The 17,765-nt window shown below is 42.5% G+C and overlaps 1 protein-coding gene across 1 annotated transcript; it reads left to right on the top strand.

The window, feature by feature from the left end:
• The first annotated feature begins 6,299 nt into the window (after positions 1–6,299).
• Positions 6,300–11,064, top strand: slc25a48 (solute carrier family 25 member 48). The gene is made up of 7 exons (XM_043257865.1): positions 6,300–6,506; positions 7,308–7,351; positions 7,490–7,561; positions 8,453–8,705; positions 8,831–9,106; positions 10,190–10,323; positions 10,536–11,064. Exons 1-7 carry the CDS (start codon positions 6,461–6,463, stop codon positions 10,638–10,640), a joined length of 930 nt encoding a protein of 309 aa, XP_043113800.1. The 5' UTR covers positions 6,300–6,460; the 3' UTR covers positions 10,641–11,064.
• Positions 11,065–17,765: the final 6,701 nt, after the last annotated feature.

Below are 17,765 nucleotides of genomic sequence, written 5' to 3' on the forward strand. Positions count from 1 at the left end.
GTGCACTTAAGGGCAGAAGAGAGCAGTGTTGAAAAGATTTATAGGAAATTTCACCTCTCCACATTTCATCTGAACTGGAGGGATCGGTCCGGAGCCTTGTGCTTCGTGATTAGAATCTATAGTAAGAGAGAAAAGGTCAATGATAATTAAAGTACAAAACCATGGAGAAACCACAAATTTTGTATAGGTTGGCAGAATAATAGATTATACTGTTCTGCCCCCTTGTGTTCATAAGAAAAGAAACATGCTTGACTGATCAAATAAAGGCAGATAACTGTTGTTTTTTTCTTTCTTCTGTGCAGACCAAACATAAAAAATAGTGCAAAAACATACAAAAGTATTGTGCGTGCACTTTGACTTTAGAGGCGGAATGTTATGTATTTTAATGCATGTGGGATTAATGTCCAAATAGTGACATCTTGTAATAAAAAATGATGATTTATATCACGTGGATATTGCATATTTCACTTCAGCTGCATACGGGATTGATTTAGAAAAATGAAATGTGCATATCATGTGTTGTCAGTTTTTTATATTTAAATAAATATAATTAAACTTCATTAGTTCAGAGTTCATTATTTTGTATGCACGTTTGGAATCGTCTCATATATTGTAAATGAGGTTAATAGAAGGCAGTGAAGGGCGGGGTCATTCATGCCCATTTGATTGGAGAGAAAACACACACACACACACACACAAACACTACACCACAGCACCATCTACAGCCCTGCAGGGGGGCGTTCATTTCAGCCTCCATTTTTAGCATTTGAGGCAAATGCATCTGCTGTGAAATGCATCTGCCCTCACCAGGAACACACTGCCAGATTCAAATACGCAGGCGATGATGTCACAATGCTCTCATTAACATAAATAGAATGTTCAGGATCTTTGATCTGAATGGCTCTCGCTGCAGGTTTCTCGGGACTCACACACTCTAGTGAATGTGCGCTAGGGGCCGCAAGTAAGTTCTTGAGGCCCCCACTAGGGGGGTCGAGGGGAAGCTGTAGATGGTGTGTGTGGTGTTGTATTCCTGAAAACACACATGGGGACTTGGTGAGGTCCTAAATTGAAGTCCCCACGGGCAAAGAAGCTAATAAATCACACAGAATTACGTTGTTTGAAAATCTATAAATGCAGAACGTTTCCAGCAAGAGGTAGGTTTGGTTTGGTTTCAGGCGATAGAATCGTTAAGGTTGTATTTTCCCAGTCAAAAGCATTAATGGTTAACAGCAACCCACCCGCCCTTTCACATGAATTGTTGTTCACCGTTAACGCCTGCGCAACACATATTGAATATTAAAACAAGCATGTACAAAGTAACGAAGAGCATGCGTCTCTGTAACGATGCCGGTGTGAAACAGCACACCAGCATTCAAAGAAATAATAAACTCGCAGAACTGAAGATAAACCATCAGTTCAGATTTAAATAACACCTAAACTGAATCTTTTTATAAACCCGTGCCACAGTAAAATCGTTCACTAGTTTATTTTTTAGACTCTTTTTACAAACCGATCATGACTTTAGTGCTGTAACTGAGATTTTAAGGTGTGTGTGTGTGTGTGTGTGTGTGTTTATTCACCCCTTTACTCCACTATATAGACTAAAATATTTCCATTTTATTCACCTGTAATTTGATTTCAAACTTTTTGTAAATAGAAAACGAGATGCATTAAATATTTATTCATAAGAATTCATTTGTGAAGAACAGGAACAAAAATTAAGGTTAATAATAAAAAATATCACTCCCTTTTTGCATTCTTATTATAATTTATTGAAATATAATCTAATTTAAATTATTATTAAGCTGCCCCCTTCCGGGCCCCAGCTGTAAGGAGGCGCTCCGGGGCCGCAAAACATTTGCATGAAAAAAGTCACTTGGAGGCACTGTTATACAACAAAGCCCGAACTCGAATCGCCGTCTGTCTGAGGTGAATAATCCGTGCTAATGCTTCGATGTACTGAGATGAAGTTCATGCACCATGTAGCCACCCCGTGACATTATCATATCAAATTAATTTTCGGTCAATGTTTTTGCCCCGGATGCTTTCATTGGAATTTACATTTGTCTCGTTCTCGTCCACCGAGGCGTGTAATGTGAATACAAAGAACGTAAAAAAATGTATTTTAATAATGTCTTTTGCGCCTCTGATCATGCGCTACGGGGCCTGTTTCGGCTGGTTATCGTTTATAGCCAGTGACGTGTCCATTTAAAGTTCACGGTCATGAATCAGCTGAGCTGTTAGGACGTTCAGATGTACGGCAGGTGATCGAGGCGCAATAAAAAAAACATCTCAACCTGAATTATTGTGACATCACCGTCTTTTATCTGTGTGACTCTATCTTGGCGCTTCGGGAGCCAATGGGGATTCACGAGCTGCGCACACCCTCTTCACTCAAGGTTTTACAATGACGTATAAAGTAATCTGAATTACTCAACTCCTTTCATTTGATCTGTTCTCTGTCAATTTGTGCAACATTTATGCAACTTCGCGGGTCAAAGGAGCTATTAGTGGTTCTTATGAGACTGGAGGGGATTCTGCAAAGCAATAGTTATAAAAACAGCAATGTTTGCAAACTCGCCATTATTATTATCATTAATAAACGCTATGTACTTTTATTAGTATAAGTAGTAAGAATAACAGTAAAATAAATAATATAATAAAATTTATTGTAGTTTAATATATAATGGTAATTCTATTTCAGTCCGGATAGAGTTTGTACTGTCAATTTTAAAGTAACAAAAACAACATTTACCGCCGTTCGGTGGCGTTCGACTGTGATCTGTGTCAACAAAGACCTCAAATGGCTTGAAAACATGTTTGCAGGATCAGTGACCTGACTAAACATGTTTTGAGGTAAAACACTGTTTAGTCACTGACCCCACTAAACGCCATTTTATGTCTTTGCGTAGAGATTTTTTATTTTTTTTCGGCAAATATTTAGTCATTTTATTTCCTCATTTTTGGCATGAATTAATCAGCGGGTAAAGGAAGGCGTATAATAAGAAAAAATTCACCCGCACTGAAGCCAGAGACCTTGACCTGACCGACTTGTCGAGCAGGCTTAAAGAAACCTGACTACCAAGAACGCGCTTTCTGAAATCAAACCCAGCATATTTAATTCGGTCGTCTATGCGTATTGTTTATAAGAAATGATCCTTCGAACGGTACCCCTGATTTAATTTTCTTCGTAAACGCCAACATTTCCGAGCAAATGCGTGTGCTAGTTCATTTCTGTTTGTTCGTTCCTCGTCTCTCTTCTTGGAACAACAACTTTTTACAGCTTTTTTTTTCTTCCCCCCCTAGCCGTAAAAGAAGGCTTAAGAAAAACCATCCGAGGGCTGCAATCTCTCCGGCTCTCCCAGGCACGCATTGCTCATTCTGTGTCAGTAACAAAGACTTTGTTTTGTCCGTGCGGTGTTGGCTTTTAATTTATTCTGCTGACGTTTGACGGTATTTGCAGCCAAGCCTCTTTCTAACACCCAAACAAATGCTCATTAGTAGTCAGGTCTGCAGCAGACGCACCGGAGATCTCTTGTAGAGCATGGAAATAAGAGCGCGTACAGTCAGTTATTTGCAGACAGATGGAGCGATCTGTACCTCGCTTGCAACCCGGCGTGCGGCGATAAGGCGGCTGTTGCGTGGTTAAATATTGATCACTTATCACAACAATAGTAGCTTGTGAGACTAGTCGGAGGCCCGAATCGCTCTCGCCGAAATCCTTAAAAAACCTCAGAGCGCACAAGACGTGGATTGCTGCAATGCTCGAGAGAATTGCCTCAAGGCCTCACCCATCTCAGGTCAGGTGATAAAGGAGAAATGGCCCGTACACAGTGACTTTATTACTAAGAGTGAGTTAATGATAAGTCACAATGGGCTAAATAGTCAAACAAAACACTAAACCAGATTTTCCGCCATTTTGACTCCACCATTAGTAAGCAACACGAAAGAGGCTATATGAGATATATATAAGTACGTGCCAAATAAATTGCTTCTTTATGTTTCACAGTATAACAAATCGCCCTTCGATTTCACAAAAATCACACAAATAGACTCTTTCTGCCCTCGTTAGCATGCTTTTGCTTCCTGCGAAACCAGTTTCTTCTTTAAATTCCGCAGTAGCTGCATGTATCGAAGTTGCTAGTTGAGTCTTGCACAAGTAATTATTTTCCACCCAAATCCTTCATTATGTTTTTTTTTGTGTACATCTATTAAAGGGGCGAGATTCAAACGTTCATGATTTTGGTAACGCTTTATTTCGGGGCAGTCCACTTTAGACGTTCTGCTAACAGCGAGCGACTTCGCAGCTACATGTCAACAAGTATTCATTAGAGTATCAGTAGACTGTCTGCTTAATATCGCACTTAATAAAACACTATTTCGATGACTCCACGACATACTAACTGTCAGAAACTTTACAAGTACATGTCAACTTATTTTACTAAGCCAGTATCTACACTGTAAAATGCTACAGTAAAAAGCTGTTAAATGGTTAACAGTAAATTCCTGTAAAATTTACAGGGAAAAAAACGTAAAATGACGTTTCCAACATTCCAACATTGCATTTCACATTTAGTTAGAATTTCGAATTTTCTTGTTTCTTCTTGGATTTTCTTATCATATATGTTTTTTTAGGGTTGCATGTTACATCTAATGTTGTTAAATTAACGTTTAGTCTCACCGTGATGGTGTTTAGCGTTTGTGTGAATGACACTGAGCACCTTCTACATATGTTCATATTTAAAAGCTGCTTGTGAAGGGCTGCTTGTGTATTTCAAACAGATTTCAGTACTTTAATAGGTTGGTATATTAACATTAGATCAGTTAATGAAATTATGGCATTTTACTGTAAATTCAACTTAAAACCAAAAATGTTGTTACCGTTTTTTTACGGTAGAATTCCGGCGAACACCGTTGCAAGTTTTTTTTTTTGTTTGCTTGTTTTTTTTATTTCCAGTGTCACCTAACAGTCTACTGAGAGTTATAGATATGTAGTTTCAAATGAATGATAATTAGTTGACATGTAGTAAGTTACTTATAGGCCTAGTTAGTTCGTCTAATGTGAACTATCAACATAAAATGTGTCCGTGATGTTTCATGGTTACATTGTGAAATAACATTGGCTCTAATTGCTTATCTAATTGCTCTGAAACAATTAAAACGTTAGACAAATGTCCACCTGAAGCATTTCAAAAATGCATTCCATGAATGATGTATAAATATTTTTTAGTGCTGGCTTTATAAAAAGCCAGGTAATGTAAGAATGGGGGCGTTCCCTAACAAGCATGGCAAAAATAACCCCAATTATGTACTACTCGGTTACATTTTATATACTAATATGCACCTTTAAGGTACTTAAATGCACCTTTTAAGAGTAAATAAAGTAGAAAAGTCAACCTTTTGAAAGAGTACTGTCCAGCGTTAGTACAAATGCATGTACAGATTGATTCAGTGGTACCAAAACCGGTCATTTGCTTAAATGTTTGTTAGCTTTTTTCGGTGTATATAGTTCAAAGCAGGCCCATGTGTCATTGGGTTTATTTGCTGTCTTATGACCTGTGCCAAAATGTTTTTGAGGGCATGTGAATCAACAGTATATTTCACAATGAAGGGACATGTTTTCAGTTTGATTGCTTTAGGTTAGTCAATAGCACCTGTACATGCAGGTTAATATATTATCTATATGATATCGGTCCACAATAATCACACTCACAATAATGTCTGTCATTTATTGACTACTTGATTTTGGTTTCAGTAAAAAAATCAGAAATCGAGTTTGAAAGTGGGTCAAACCTTTAGCGCCATTTTGATTTAAACCAGCGATTGCATTTTTCAGTTTCACAGTTGGTTGATTTTATTTTTTATTTATTTAATGGTGTTCAGTGGCAGGCCTCATAATTCGCATGCAAAACAACGGTTAGCAAATTTCCACGTGCACTTGAAGCGTATCATTAACGTTTTTGAAGGTTTGTTTACATGCCAACCTACATGCGAAGGACCCCGAGGGCGTAAATAATAGCCGGTCAACGTTATAACTGAGCAATAATTTAAAGATTAGAGAATTTTGTTAAACGCATATTCCACATAAACCACATTCCATGCATTCCGCAATATATAGAGAAACCCAGCAAGTCACGTTGATGGTCACATGATAAAAACCCCACGTCTGACCAGTCATATTACACAATAGCGTGAAATATGCACGCAGCGTATTGTTTTAATTCAGCTAGTTCTGAATGGTTGTTTGAGAACAAATCTATTTTCGTATCTCGGCGACGCCCCCTTTCACTCCCCCTTCAGCGATGTAAATATGTGGATGAGGCAGAAGTTGCTACCTCCGTTTTATTGATCTGCCCGACTGTTAAATGAAGCTTACGGATGTTTAACGCGAACTGTTGAAACGGCACCAATGCCGAAGCTTTTGTGGATTTATTTGGTGTAAAATAGCCCTATTATTACAATGACAGTCTTCCATTTGGATGATTTTGTAGCGGGTTGGATTGGAGGTGAGTTGTATTAATTTTGCGTGCCTTGCAAAAAGCTCCACGTGCGTTTAACAGCACAAACGACCCCCCGAAATAGATATTATACTATAGATATATGTTGTGTGTTTTAAGGGAAGCCTCTATTTGCGCGATGCGAAGGAAGTTTATCTTTTTCGCCAACTAGTTACCGTCGCGCCGGTGTGTAAAAACGCTCAGCTCTGTTTAGTTTCAGTGAATCTGCTACTATGAACCGTTTTAGAGCGTTTTTACTTTAAACGACAGAGAAAAAGTGGACATTGTCAGCGTAGAGAGAGTCCAAAACACGCTTTATTGGGAGATGGAAAGAAGCAAGCCGCGTCAGAGGCGTCTTTGTTTATGTTTATCGGCTGAGTGATGTTCTCCTGAAGAAAAGAAAAGTTTTTTTTCCCCACAAGTTTCAAACAGAATACGCATCTGTTTCCGTTTTAACGAAATTTCTGTTAAGTGTTCGACAAAAGCCACTCGGTAAAAACGCTAAGGTTTGCGTCCGAGGTGTTTTATGTCCAAACAACGCGTTTTTTGCTTTGAGGGAAAGACTCCACATTTGTCGGCCATAAACGGGGTTTGGTGGAAACTCGGTGCTCCCCATTGAAAGGAAACATTTATTTTGCAAAGCCCTAATGTGCATGTGCACCCACCATGAAATGCTCATAACAATGTGACTTATTCATCAAATGGACACTCTGTTCTGCAAGAAGAGCCTCCTACAAAGCTATGCAACAGGCAGAATCTATCATTATCTTCCTCGGCTCCTTCCAACATTAACAACTGCTTTTGTTACAGGAGCATCCGGTGTGATCGTGGGACACCCGCTCGACACGGTCAAGGTATCGAAAGCGAATCCAGATTTTGCAGATATTATAAAATAATGCAGTTCATATTTGTGCTCTTTCTAAGCTGCCACACGGTATAAAATGCACTGGCACTGGGGATAATGAAAAAAATCCTTTGTGCTCTTTTTACAGACTCGTTTACAAGCTGGCAAGGGATACAAGAATACTTTGCACTGTGTTGTAACGATCTACAAAAAGGAAAACGTAAGGCTTTATTGCGCAGGCTATCTTTATAAATGAATCAGAAACGTACTGGCGTGTTTGTTTCGCAATTATTATACACCTTACCAATTTCTACGGTGGGAGGCGTCGCTTTATAAAAGATAATGTCTTTTGATAGTCAAAAAGAATATTTCAAATGGAAATGGAAACGTATTAAAAACAGAAAAGCAATTTTAACGCATTAAAGTTTATGGACTAGCTCTCACCATTAACCAGTTGTTTATTAGCATATATTTTAATAAAATATTGGCTACTTCTAAAGTACTTCCGAAGTGTTTTAATATATTTTAGATCTCTTTATCATACTTAACATCTGCTATACTAAATAACAACAAGAAGCAAAATAGTTAATTGTTAATAGTGGTTGATAGTTTTGCAACCATAAAAAGCGAATAGCTGTAATATTTCATAGAAAAAAGAAGAAAAAAAAATTCAGAGCTTGGCGAAATCCACCCAGAAAGAAGGACAATTGTTTAAAAAACACAATTTTACTTAGAAAATAATAACTTCCATTTTTAATTAATTTAATATCAAATGATTATATATATATATATATATATATATATATATATATATATATATATATATATATATATATATATATATAATCATTTGATATTCAATTAATTAAAAATGGAATATATATATATATATATATATATATATATATATATATATATATATATATATATATATATATTTATCTAATTGATGAAAAGCCTCCAGTAAAATTCAAGGGAAAGGGTTTTGCGTAAGTGAGCCAACTCCCTTATTCTCAACGAGCAATATATATAAAACTGCATATTATGACCCAATTTTTTTTTTCATTGGAAGCAAAAGCACACAATCCATCTCTCTTTGGCGCGTTCTCAGGTTACAGGCTTTTTCAAAGGACTGTCCTTTCCGCTGGCCAGCATCACCGTGTATAACTCTATGGTGTTCGGCTTCTTCAGCAACACGCAGCGCCTCATTAGCAGATACCGTTACGGTGACGGCAGACACCCGTGCAGCATGCTTGACCTGACCGTGGCGAGCATGCTGACCGGTCTGGTTTCAGTGGGGCTGGGCGCCCCCGTTGACCTCGTCAAAATTAGACTGCAGATGCAAACCCAGCCTGTTCTTGCAGGTAAGCCGCGTGTATAAATGGCTACCGTGTGAGACGGCACACGGCGATAGGACGGCTGCTGAAAGCTTTCGAAAGAGGGAAATGATGATTTTTCTCGCATGCTTTTTTTTTTTGTGTGTTTCCAGAGAACTTTAGCCTCGCTGGGAATGGGAGTGTCCCTCTGCGGTCGATGGGAATTCAGTCCCAGTCATTGTACAGGGGGCCGCTGCACTGCATTAGCACCGTGCTGCAGAACGAGGGCGTTCAGGGGCTCTACAGAGGCGCGGGAGCCATGATATTGAGGGATGTGCCTGGTTACACGCTGTACTTCATACCATACACGTTATTCTGTAACTGGCTGAATCCCGACGGCAACGCCTCGCCCCATCCCTGCTGCATATGGCTTGCAGGAGGTTTAGCAGGTAAACCAGACACGGGCCCTATTCCAAAACCTGAACCCGATAAGCGACCGATTTAATAGACTTTTAAATGCACGGGCTCAACTTGCAATTGTTTTCACTGGAGTCTCAGTGTACGCCAACAAGACGAACGAGTCCAGCGGTAGTCCCTCCCAAACGGATCAACGGATTATATGTATAACCAACATTTTCTCACGTAGCCGTCCAAGTTAAAGGAGATTTGGTGAAAAACGGTACACGCTCTCCGTGCGTTTGCTGCTTCTTCGGATTTGGAAAACTGTCGCATGACGTCATTCACTCACCAATGAATGCTCTTTAGTGAATGGGTGCCGTCACAATGAGAGTCATAAAAGCATTACAAGTAATTCACGCCACTCCAGACCATCGTTTAACAGGCGATCAGCTGTGTGTGTGTAAGAAACAAATCCATCTTTAAGACGCTGTAGCTTTGAACTGATCGCCTCTGATTGGTGGACTGGAGCGATGTGGATTATTCGGACTCTCGTTCTGACGGCACCCATTCACTGCAGAGGGGCCATTGGTGAGCGAGTGATGCTCGTAGTCTGAGGTTGGGTTTTCATGTTTGGGGGAACTACTCTTTAATAATTTCTATGCTTGTCATAACTCAATATCGGATGCTGAACTGTGTCTTATATCTTATCTCAGAATGCTGCAGTATCATACGATAAACCCGGCGTAAAATGCCGTTTAACAGAGCTGTTCTTTTCCAGGCCTGAAAGCGATGCTTAAACGAAACACCAGATGCACTTGGCGGTGTTTTTCAGTCTGTTTGCACACGTGTTGAATTGTTTAAAAGCTAAGTCAGACCCTCTGTTTGACACCAAACCACTTCTCAGCAGTCATGCACAGATTAACAAGAGCAAGTCCGGCTAAGGATAGTGGGAGGCGGCATTGTTTTGAAATTTCTCACTGTACTTTCCATTTAAAAAAATATCCCTCCTGTCGGTGCGTGACGGGGAAAGGCCTGGCTTGACCTGAGCACGACCCTGATGGGAGTCGGGTATTTTAAGGACAGAATGTTTCGGGTGAGATTTCGCTCACCGGTTGCGCTCGTGTTTCTCACAGGATCCATCTCGTGGGTCACCGCCACGCCAGCGGACGTGGTGAAAAGCCGGTTGCAGGCGGATGCCGTGCAGCACAGGAAATACAAGGGCATCCTGCACTGCGTCGTGCAAAGCTACAAGACGGAGGGAATGCACGTAAGTTGCTGGTGGATGCCGTTTTTTAAAACCGTAGCAGGACGGCCGCTAAACCATTACAGAAGGAGCAAGTCGAAACGAGTGCATGCTCGAACATGTTTGGTCACATACACCGTATGTTAAAAGTGAAAAACAACTCTTAATGTGCTGAAAGTTTGGTGGAATGTGAACGTGATACTGATGCTTCGGTTTTCTATCGATGTCTAACGCAGGTGTTCTTTCGTGGAGCGACTGTCAACGCCATCAGAGGATTTCCGATGTGTGCAACCATGTTTCTCGGTTACGAGCTTTCCCTCCAGTTTTTCCGCAGCTTCTAAACCAGACTCACTCTGCCCCCGAGAAATTATTTTAGGGTTTTTAACACCGTGTAGATACTTGCATGCGAGTTCATTGTTGACGCAATGAAGAGTATCAGTGGTTTTTCTTATATTAAGAAAACGGTACTTATTTTAAAAAATATATATTTTTTGCTCAGATATTTTAATATATGTTTATGCATCACCTGCATGAAAACGATACACTAATTTCTATTTTTCTCACACACAAGTATATGTTATAAGCGTGTGCAATTGGTCGCATTTATGCATTATCACCTAACAAACCAATAGCCTGTATTTGAATGGCTTTTTTTATCTACTTTTAAATACATTCAGTCAGTGCAATGTGCCTTTAAAATGATTATATGCTAAAGAAACATTATTTTCAAATATGTAAATAAATCGAGCGCTATACTGAAGTGTCTGCTAGCTCGTATGTTTGAATCAATTTCAAAATAATACTCATGTGTTTTAATGAGCTTGTATATTTGTAGACGAACCTCTCAAGAGAATATTGCATTTTATTGCAATCTTTTATTTTATTATCATCTGATTGTCATGCAGTTGGGAATATCAGCTCAAGGGTAGTAGTAGTAATATATTTTGTTTTTACAATTAAATCAAAAAAAATATTCAAAAATAAAAGTATAACAAATACAAATCAAACACGTTTACACATCAGCTTAAGAAGAAATATAGTACATGGGTCGGACAAATAATGTGAAATATGCAATATGAGACAACATATTCCACATTTTTAAATCTTTTAGGGCTCTTGGTTTTTGAGGAAACGCGTGAAGGTTTGCTGTAACTTTGCTGCTGTAGTTCTCCTCTTTGGTCTTGGGTGTTCCCTGTCACTCACTTTGTTTTCGCTTGTTTTTCTTCTCTGATGAATCACAACGGCGAAGACAGCTGCTGTTAAAACACCGAACAAAAGGCTCATTCGGTTACAGTCGCTCCTGCTAAACTGGCTCCATGAGTCCTAACAAGTCGCTAACGTCTCGAAAGTAAACACTGCTTACAGTGTACAAAAAAAAAGGCATTGTTTCTTCTCTGTGACTTCCGCAAATGATAAAGCCCTTATGATAAAGGGCGTGCAGAACATTTCGGCTGATGTTCTTCTACGTACGCTAGGTGGCGCTGTTTCATTAGGTCTGGAAAAGCTGTATCGACGTTGGTAGAAATGTAAAGAAAAATATTTCCACTAGATGGTGACACTGTATCTGAAACAAAACTGTGAGACGAGGCCTTTCTACGGTTTCCCAGTTGAGGGGTCTTCGGTAAAACCGAAAACATGACCTTCGTTCAGGTGTTCTCTGAAAGTCTCAGTGATATAGTTACAAGAAATACCAATAAAATGATATCCATCAAGTTTATTATAAAGTATACTGACCTAAACAGCTGTATAATACTATGATGAAAGTGACGTCATTTAGGTAATCTAACTACTTTTTGGATTACATTTAGATTACTTTTTTTATCAAACGTGTTTTAAACTTTAAATTAAATGTTGCGTATTGATTTATAAAAAGCAAAGAACATCCGTTTTTGGTATCAACATAAAAAATGCATTAAAGTTCATTCACACTAGGCCTTAAAGCAGGAAAAAAAACTATTTATTTGTTTACCTGCACACAAAATTGACCATTAACCACGAACAGAGATTTTTAAATATGAATGTTTCCTATTTTAGGTAAATATTTTATTTTAAGGACCTGGCTAACCAAAACCCACTAATCAGCACATGAGCAAATATTAATAAACGTACAGACATCGATGACGTCACACACCCAAAGTCTCCCGTGTTGGAAATATTTTAGTTACTTGCTGGATACGACAAAGATATAATAACTTTTATGTTTTATGCGCGGTACAATTATTCAAGAGGCGTTGTTTTCTCCCAAACTCGGTTTTGCGAAAATATAAATATATTCCTTAATACAGTCAAAGCTAAATGGTATGAGACATAATAGGAGTTTAAGAAACTGTGATTTAGGGAGATGGTAAATAAATACATTTAATATGTAATATGCTCTAATTTGTGATGTAATGAGTTACTACCCAGCGTGGCTTTAAACATGACCTGACCTTTCGAGCACGGGGCCAGATTTCTCGCAGATGCAGCAAAAGGTCTCGTGCTTTTATATACGTCCAGCGGAGTGATAGATGAGGTTTAAGTGAACACAGCTGAGGACACGGACGCCATCTAAAGCACCGCTGCAGCCATAAGAACGAAAACCCTTTCGGTGCTGCTTGGTCATTATACACCGTTCAGTACATCACGTAAGTGTATTAAAAAGGCATTCATCGATCTATCCACGTTCTCTGATCAGATGCAGCTACGTTCTCACTAAAAGAGAGTAAAGTTAAGCGTTAAGGTCTAGACAGACCGTGGCCCTCGCTTTAAATGACGACTCCGGTGGCTCCGTGTGCAGCAGAGACGAGATACGCTTTTGTCGTTTAGTTTGTTTTTGTCACTCATCTGGATATCCACTACTTGAATCACCAACCGTGAGACAGGCTAAAGAAGACGGGCGTCCTGCTCATCGCTATCAGCCGAATAATGGCCGATTCTTTCCAGGCTCAGGCCGTCACGCTAATATCATTTTCTGCTGTGACTGCTTTCTAGATGAGCACACGAAGTCCAGCTTTAACGCAATGCATTGCGTGTTTCTGACAGGTTTGATGAGATACCTGCGGGCTGTTTATGCGCATCGTGAATTATGTTTTATTGCGCTTTTGTTGTTGGGTGAAGAGAAATGCGCGTGCCATATGCTGTTCTTTGACAGCACGGCATACGGCTATCTTTATTCGCATTTGTCTTTATTGTTGCACTAGTAGTAGTTTTTTTTTATAATGAATGCCGTATCAAATTTCCATTTGTGAAGAAAAAAAACAACCCCCCTGTAATCACGAATTATTCGTGTAAATGTATAAAAAGTGCAACCCTAAACTGAAAAAGAGAATTACTTAACATTTAAAAATACTTGGATATAAATGTATCATTTAAATATGTCATTAAATTAAACTGGTTATTGCATAAAATGTCTTTTAACTATTTTACATCATTTATATATTTTATAAAAATATATAAATATTAATCATTAATATTATTAACGTAATTATTGCAACTCCCAACCAACAAATCCTTAAAAGCAATAAAAATTGATCTATTCGGGGGTTATCATCATGATGTTTAGTTCATAACACATTTAAGTGTATGAAGTATGCAAATAAAATGCAGAATGAGAACGATTTTCAACTCTCACCCTTTCACCCTCCTATATATTTATTCGTTTGATTGCTTCAGAGCTACAAGCCGCTCACCTCAAGCTCAGGACGACCTGTTATCAATCTGTCCAAATAAGACGTGGAACTTTCTCTTAATCTAATTCCAGATATTCAAAAACATCATACTGAATATTACACATCTGTCACGATTGTGTGGTAAGCACGAGAGCACACAACGAGATTAAATGAAAATAAAAGGGTTTAATTCCAAAAATGGCAAAATAAAGGATATACAGACAGGCAGGATAAACACAGGGGTAGACATCAGGTAAGGACCTCGACGCCGGACCAACAGAACTCAAAACACAGGACTTAAATACACAGGGTAATTGAGAGACACAGCTGATGACAATAACATAATTAACACAGAGGGAAGGCAGGGCACAGGAGCACATGGCACGAAACGAAAACATAAACACAGAGTCCGGGAACGTGACATTACCCCCTCCCGGAAGGTGCGTCCTCGCACCTAAAGGGTAACCAACAAAAACAAACAAACAAAATGACTAAGATTTGGGGATCCGGGTTTGGTTGGTGGAGGACGGATCCCCAGGAGTGGGCAGGCAGAAGGCAGAAGGGTCCAAGGAGGTTAGACGGAGGGAGGAGCCAGGAGGAGACAGGAGGAGTCCGGAGCAGGAGGAGATCCAGAGCCCAATGGTGGTCAGTGGGGCCGACGGAGGGAGGAGCCAGGAAGGAGACAGGAGGAGTCCGGAGCAGGAGGAGATCCAGAGCCCAGCTATGGTGGTCCTATGGAGCCGACGGAGGAGGAGCCATGGAGGAGGAGCAGCCATCGACTCCATGGGGCCGACCGACGGTGGCGTGAGCAGGTGGAGGAGGAGACCGAGGTGGAGACGGAGAGCCGAAGAGCCAGTGACGTCGAGGCGCTGGAGGTCCAAGGCGACGCCGCAGGCTTCGGCGACTGGACACGGAGACGGGGGGCGGGAAGGCGCGGCGGAGCCAGAGCGACTGAGGACTGAGGTGAAGCCGGAGGGAAGGAGGAGCCTGACAGAGCCGGTGGGATGGAGGGACGAGGCAAAGCCGGAGGAGAGGAATCCAGAGGCGACGGATGGTCGACGACAGGAAAGGCGGAGCCGGAGGGACGATGGAGCCTTGGAGCTGGTGGACTGACGGACCACGTGTAGAGGAGGAGCTAGGAGCCCAGGGGAGCCGGCGGGGTCTTTTAGGAGGAGTCTGGGTCTCGGAGGCAGGACGGTGAGGCGAGGATTATCCACCCTCGCGGCGATGGAGACCGGCAGACCCGTGGCGAGCCCGGATGGTGAGCTGAGGATGAGCGCGGGGCTGCTGGGATCCATCGATATGGTATGGCAAGGGTGGGAGGGTTTGGAGGAAGCGCACGGGCGCGGGCACAGGAACGGGAAGAGCGACGGGCGCTACAGAATTTGGGCGCGGGCAATAGATCAAATTGAAATGAGGCACGGCGCGCCCTTACAGGAAGGGACGGAGCGCACGGGCGCGGGCACAGGAACGGGACGGAGCGCACTTCGGGACGGCATGAAGCACATACATGCACGGGCGCGAGCACAGGCAGGCACGGCAGGACGGGCGCGCGGCACAGGAAGCAGGACCAGGCGCACGGGCGCGGAGCACAGGAAGCGGACGGAGCGCACGGGCGCGGGCACAGGAGCAGGGACGGAGCGCGCGTGGCGCCGGGCACTAGCGCACGTGGCGCGCGGGCACTGAACGGACAGAGCGCACGTGGCGCGGGCACTGAACGGGACAGAGCGCACGTCGGCGCGGGCACTGAAGCAGGACAGCGCGCACGTGGCGCGGGCACTGAACGGGACAGAAGCGCCGCGGGCGCGGGCACTGGAACGGGACAGCGCACGCGCGCGCGGGCACTGGAACGGACAGAGCGCACGTGCGCGCGGGCACTGGAACGGGACAGAGGCGCACGTGGCGCGGGCACTGAACGGACAGAGCGCACGTGGCGCGGGCACTGGAAGCGGGACAGCTGGGCGGAACCAGCGGGCTAACGGGACGGCTGGGCGGAACCAGCGGGCTAACGGGGCGGCTGGGCGGAACCAGCGGGCTAACGGGACGGCTGGGCGGAACCAGCGGGCTAACGGGACGGGCTGGGCGGAATCCAGCGGGCTAACGGGACGGCTGGGGCGGAACCAGCGGGCTAACGGGACGGCTGGGGCGGAACCAGCGGGCTAACGGGACGGCTGGGGCGGAACCAGCGGGCTAACGGGACGGCTGGGCGGAACCAGCGGGCTAACGGGACGGCTGGGCGGAACCAGCGGGCTTACTGGGTAGCTGAACGGGAACAGGAACTCAGGATACAGGGGAGGTGCCCAGTCTAAGTCCAAGTCCAAGTCTACATCATCCAGCTCCCTTTGCAGATCCAGCAACCCCAGGTGGATGATCAGCTCATCCTCAGCCGATGTGCAGTAGGCGGAGCTCCACTCCGCGCTCTCATCGCAGTCGGCTGTCTCCACCGCGGGGAGCTCCGTTGCTGGCTCGCGCACCTGGTCTGACGTATACGGCTCGGGTCCTGTTACGCTCCACGGCTCTGTCGCTCTCTCTGGCGATGGGTCCGTGGTCGCGCTCGACTCCGCCCCCGTGTCAGCAGTGGGCTCAGGCTGGGGCTCGACCATGCGGTGAAGGGATGGGCTAGGCTCTGGATCTGGAGTGGGGCTGGTGTCGTTGTCCTCAGGCGCAACCATCATGGTTGATTTGCAGGACACCAGCACCCACTCGACGTATGCGGCGAGGCTCTCTCGAGGACCGCTCCCGGACAGCTGCGCTTGGCTGGAGGTGTTAAGTCCGCGGAAATAGAGTTCGAGCAGAGAGCAGTCCGGGTAGCGAGAGTCGTTGGCCAGTTCGAGGAATAGTTCTGTATAGTCCTCGAGAGAGCAATCCCCCTGCTCCAGCAGGCGGATGAGGAAGTTTGGGTCTTTAAACTGGGCAAACATGGCAAACAAAAACAAAAAAAATAAGGGGGAAAATACGCCGCTATTTACTTCTTTATGGTCTGAGCGTTCTGTCACGATTGTGTGGTAAGCACGAGAGCACACAACGAGATTAAATGAAAATAAAAGGGTTTAATTCCAAAAATGGCAAAATAAAGGATATACAGACAGGCAGGATAAACACAGGGGTAGACATCAGGTAAGGACCTCGACGCTCGGACCAACAGAACTCAAAACACAGGACTTAAATACACAGGGTAATTGATTTGAGACACAGCTGATGACAATAACATAATTAACACAGAGGGAAGGCAGGGCACAGGGAGCACATGGCACGAAACGAAAACATAAACACAGAGTCCGGGGAACGTGACAACATCGCTCATTATTTGTGTTTTCCCTGACAGTTACGTTTAACCACCAACAACACATTTGTTTTAGAGAATGCACTTCTACTCGGTACGGCCTCCTACAAATATATCCTTTGGTTTATGTATTGGAAATGCAATAATAAAAATGTCATTAATAATAAAATCATACATTATGCATATAACTATATAACTTGATATTTTTGTATCTTTTCTGTCTTTACATGAATTTTATTTGCTGCACTGCTATGCTTTAGTTTTATTATTATTTATTACTTTAGTTTGGAATTTATTTTTATTTTTTCACCTTTTATTTTTATTTATCGATATTTATAAGCGACTCTGTAAGAAAAAAAAATTGATTAATAGATCAAATTGAAATGATTCTCCCATACCCTTAATATTGACTTCCATGCATGAAGTAATACATGTTTTCATTATTGATTTTTTTTCCCCCCTCCTATAACAGCAGTTTATTTTTCTTCTTCCCCCGTCTCCCTCGTGCTCTCTGACACGTCTCCAGAAAGGTCACG

The sequence above is a fragment of the Puntigrus tetrazona genome, chromosome 14, assembly GCF_018831695.1.
Source record: "Puntigrus tetrazona isolate hp1 chromosome 14, ASM1883169v1, whole genome shotgun sequence".
NCBI lineage: Eukaryota > Metazoa > Chordata > Actinopteri > Cypriniformes > Cyprinidae > Puntigrus > Puntigrus tetrazona.

Bases quoted from the DNA above. Each gene is read 5' to 3' on its own strand.
- slc25a48 (XM_043257865.1), top strand. From the start codon at position 6,461: ATGACAGTCTTCCATTTGGATGATTTTGTAGCGGGTTGGATTGGAG. The intron at 7,352-7,489 runs GTATCGAAAGCG...CTCTTTTTACAG, and splicing joins ACCCGCTCGACACGGTCAAG to ACTCGTTTACAAGCTGGCAA. The intron at 7,562-8,452 runs GTAAGGCTTTAT...GCGCGTTCTCAG, and splicing joins CGATCTACAAAAAGGAAAAC to GTTACAGGCTTTTTCAAAGG.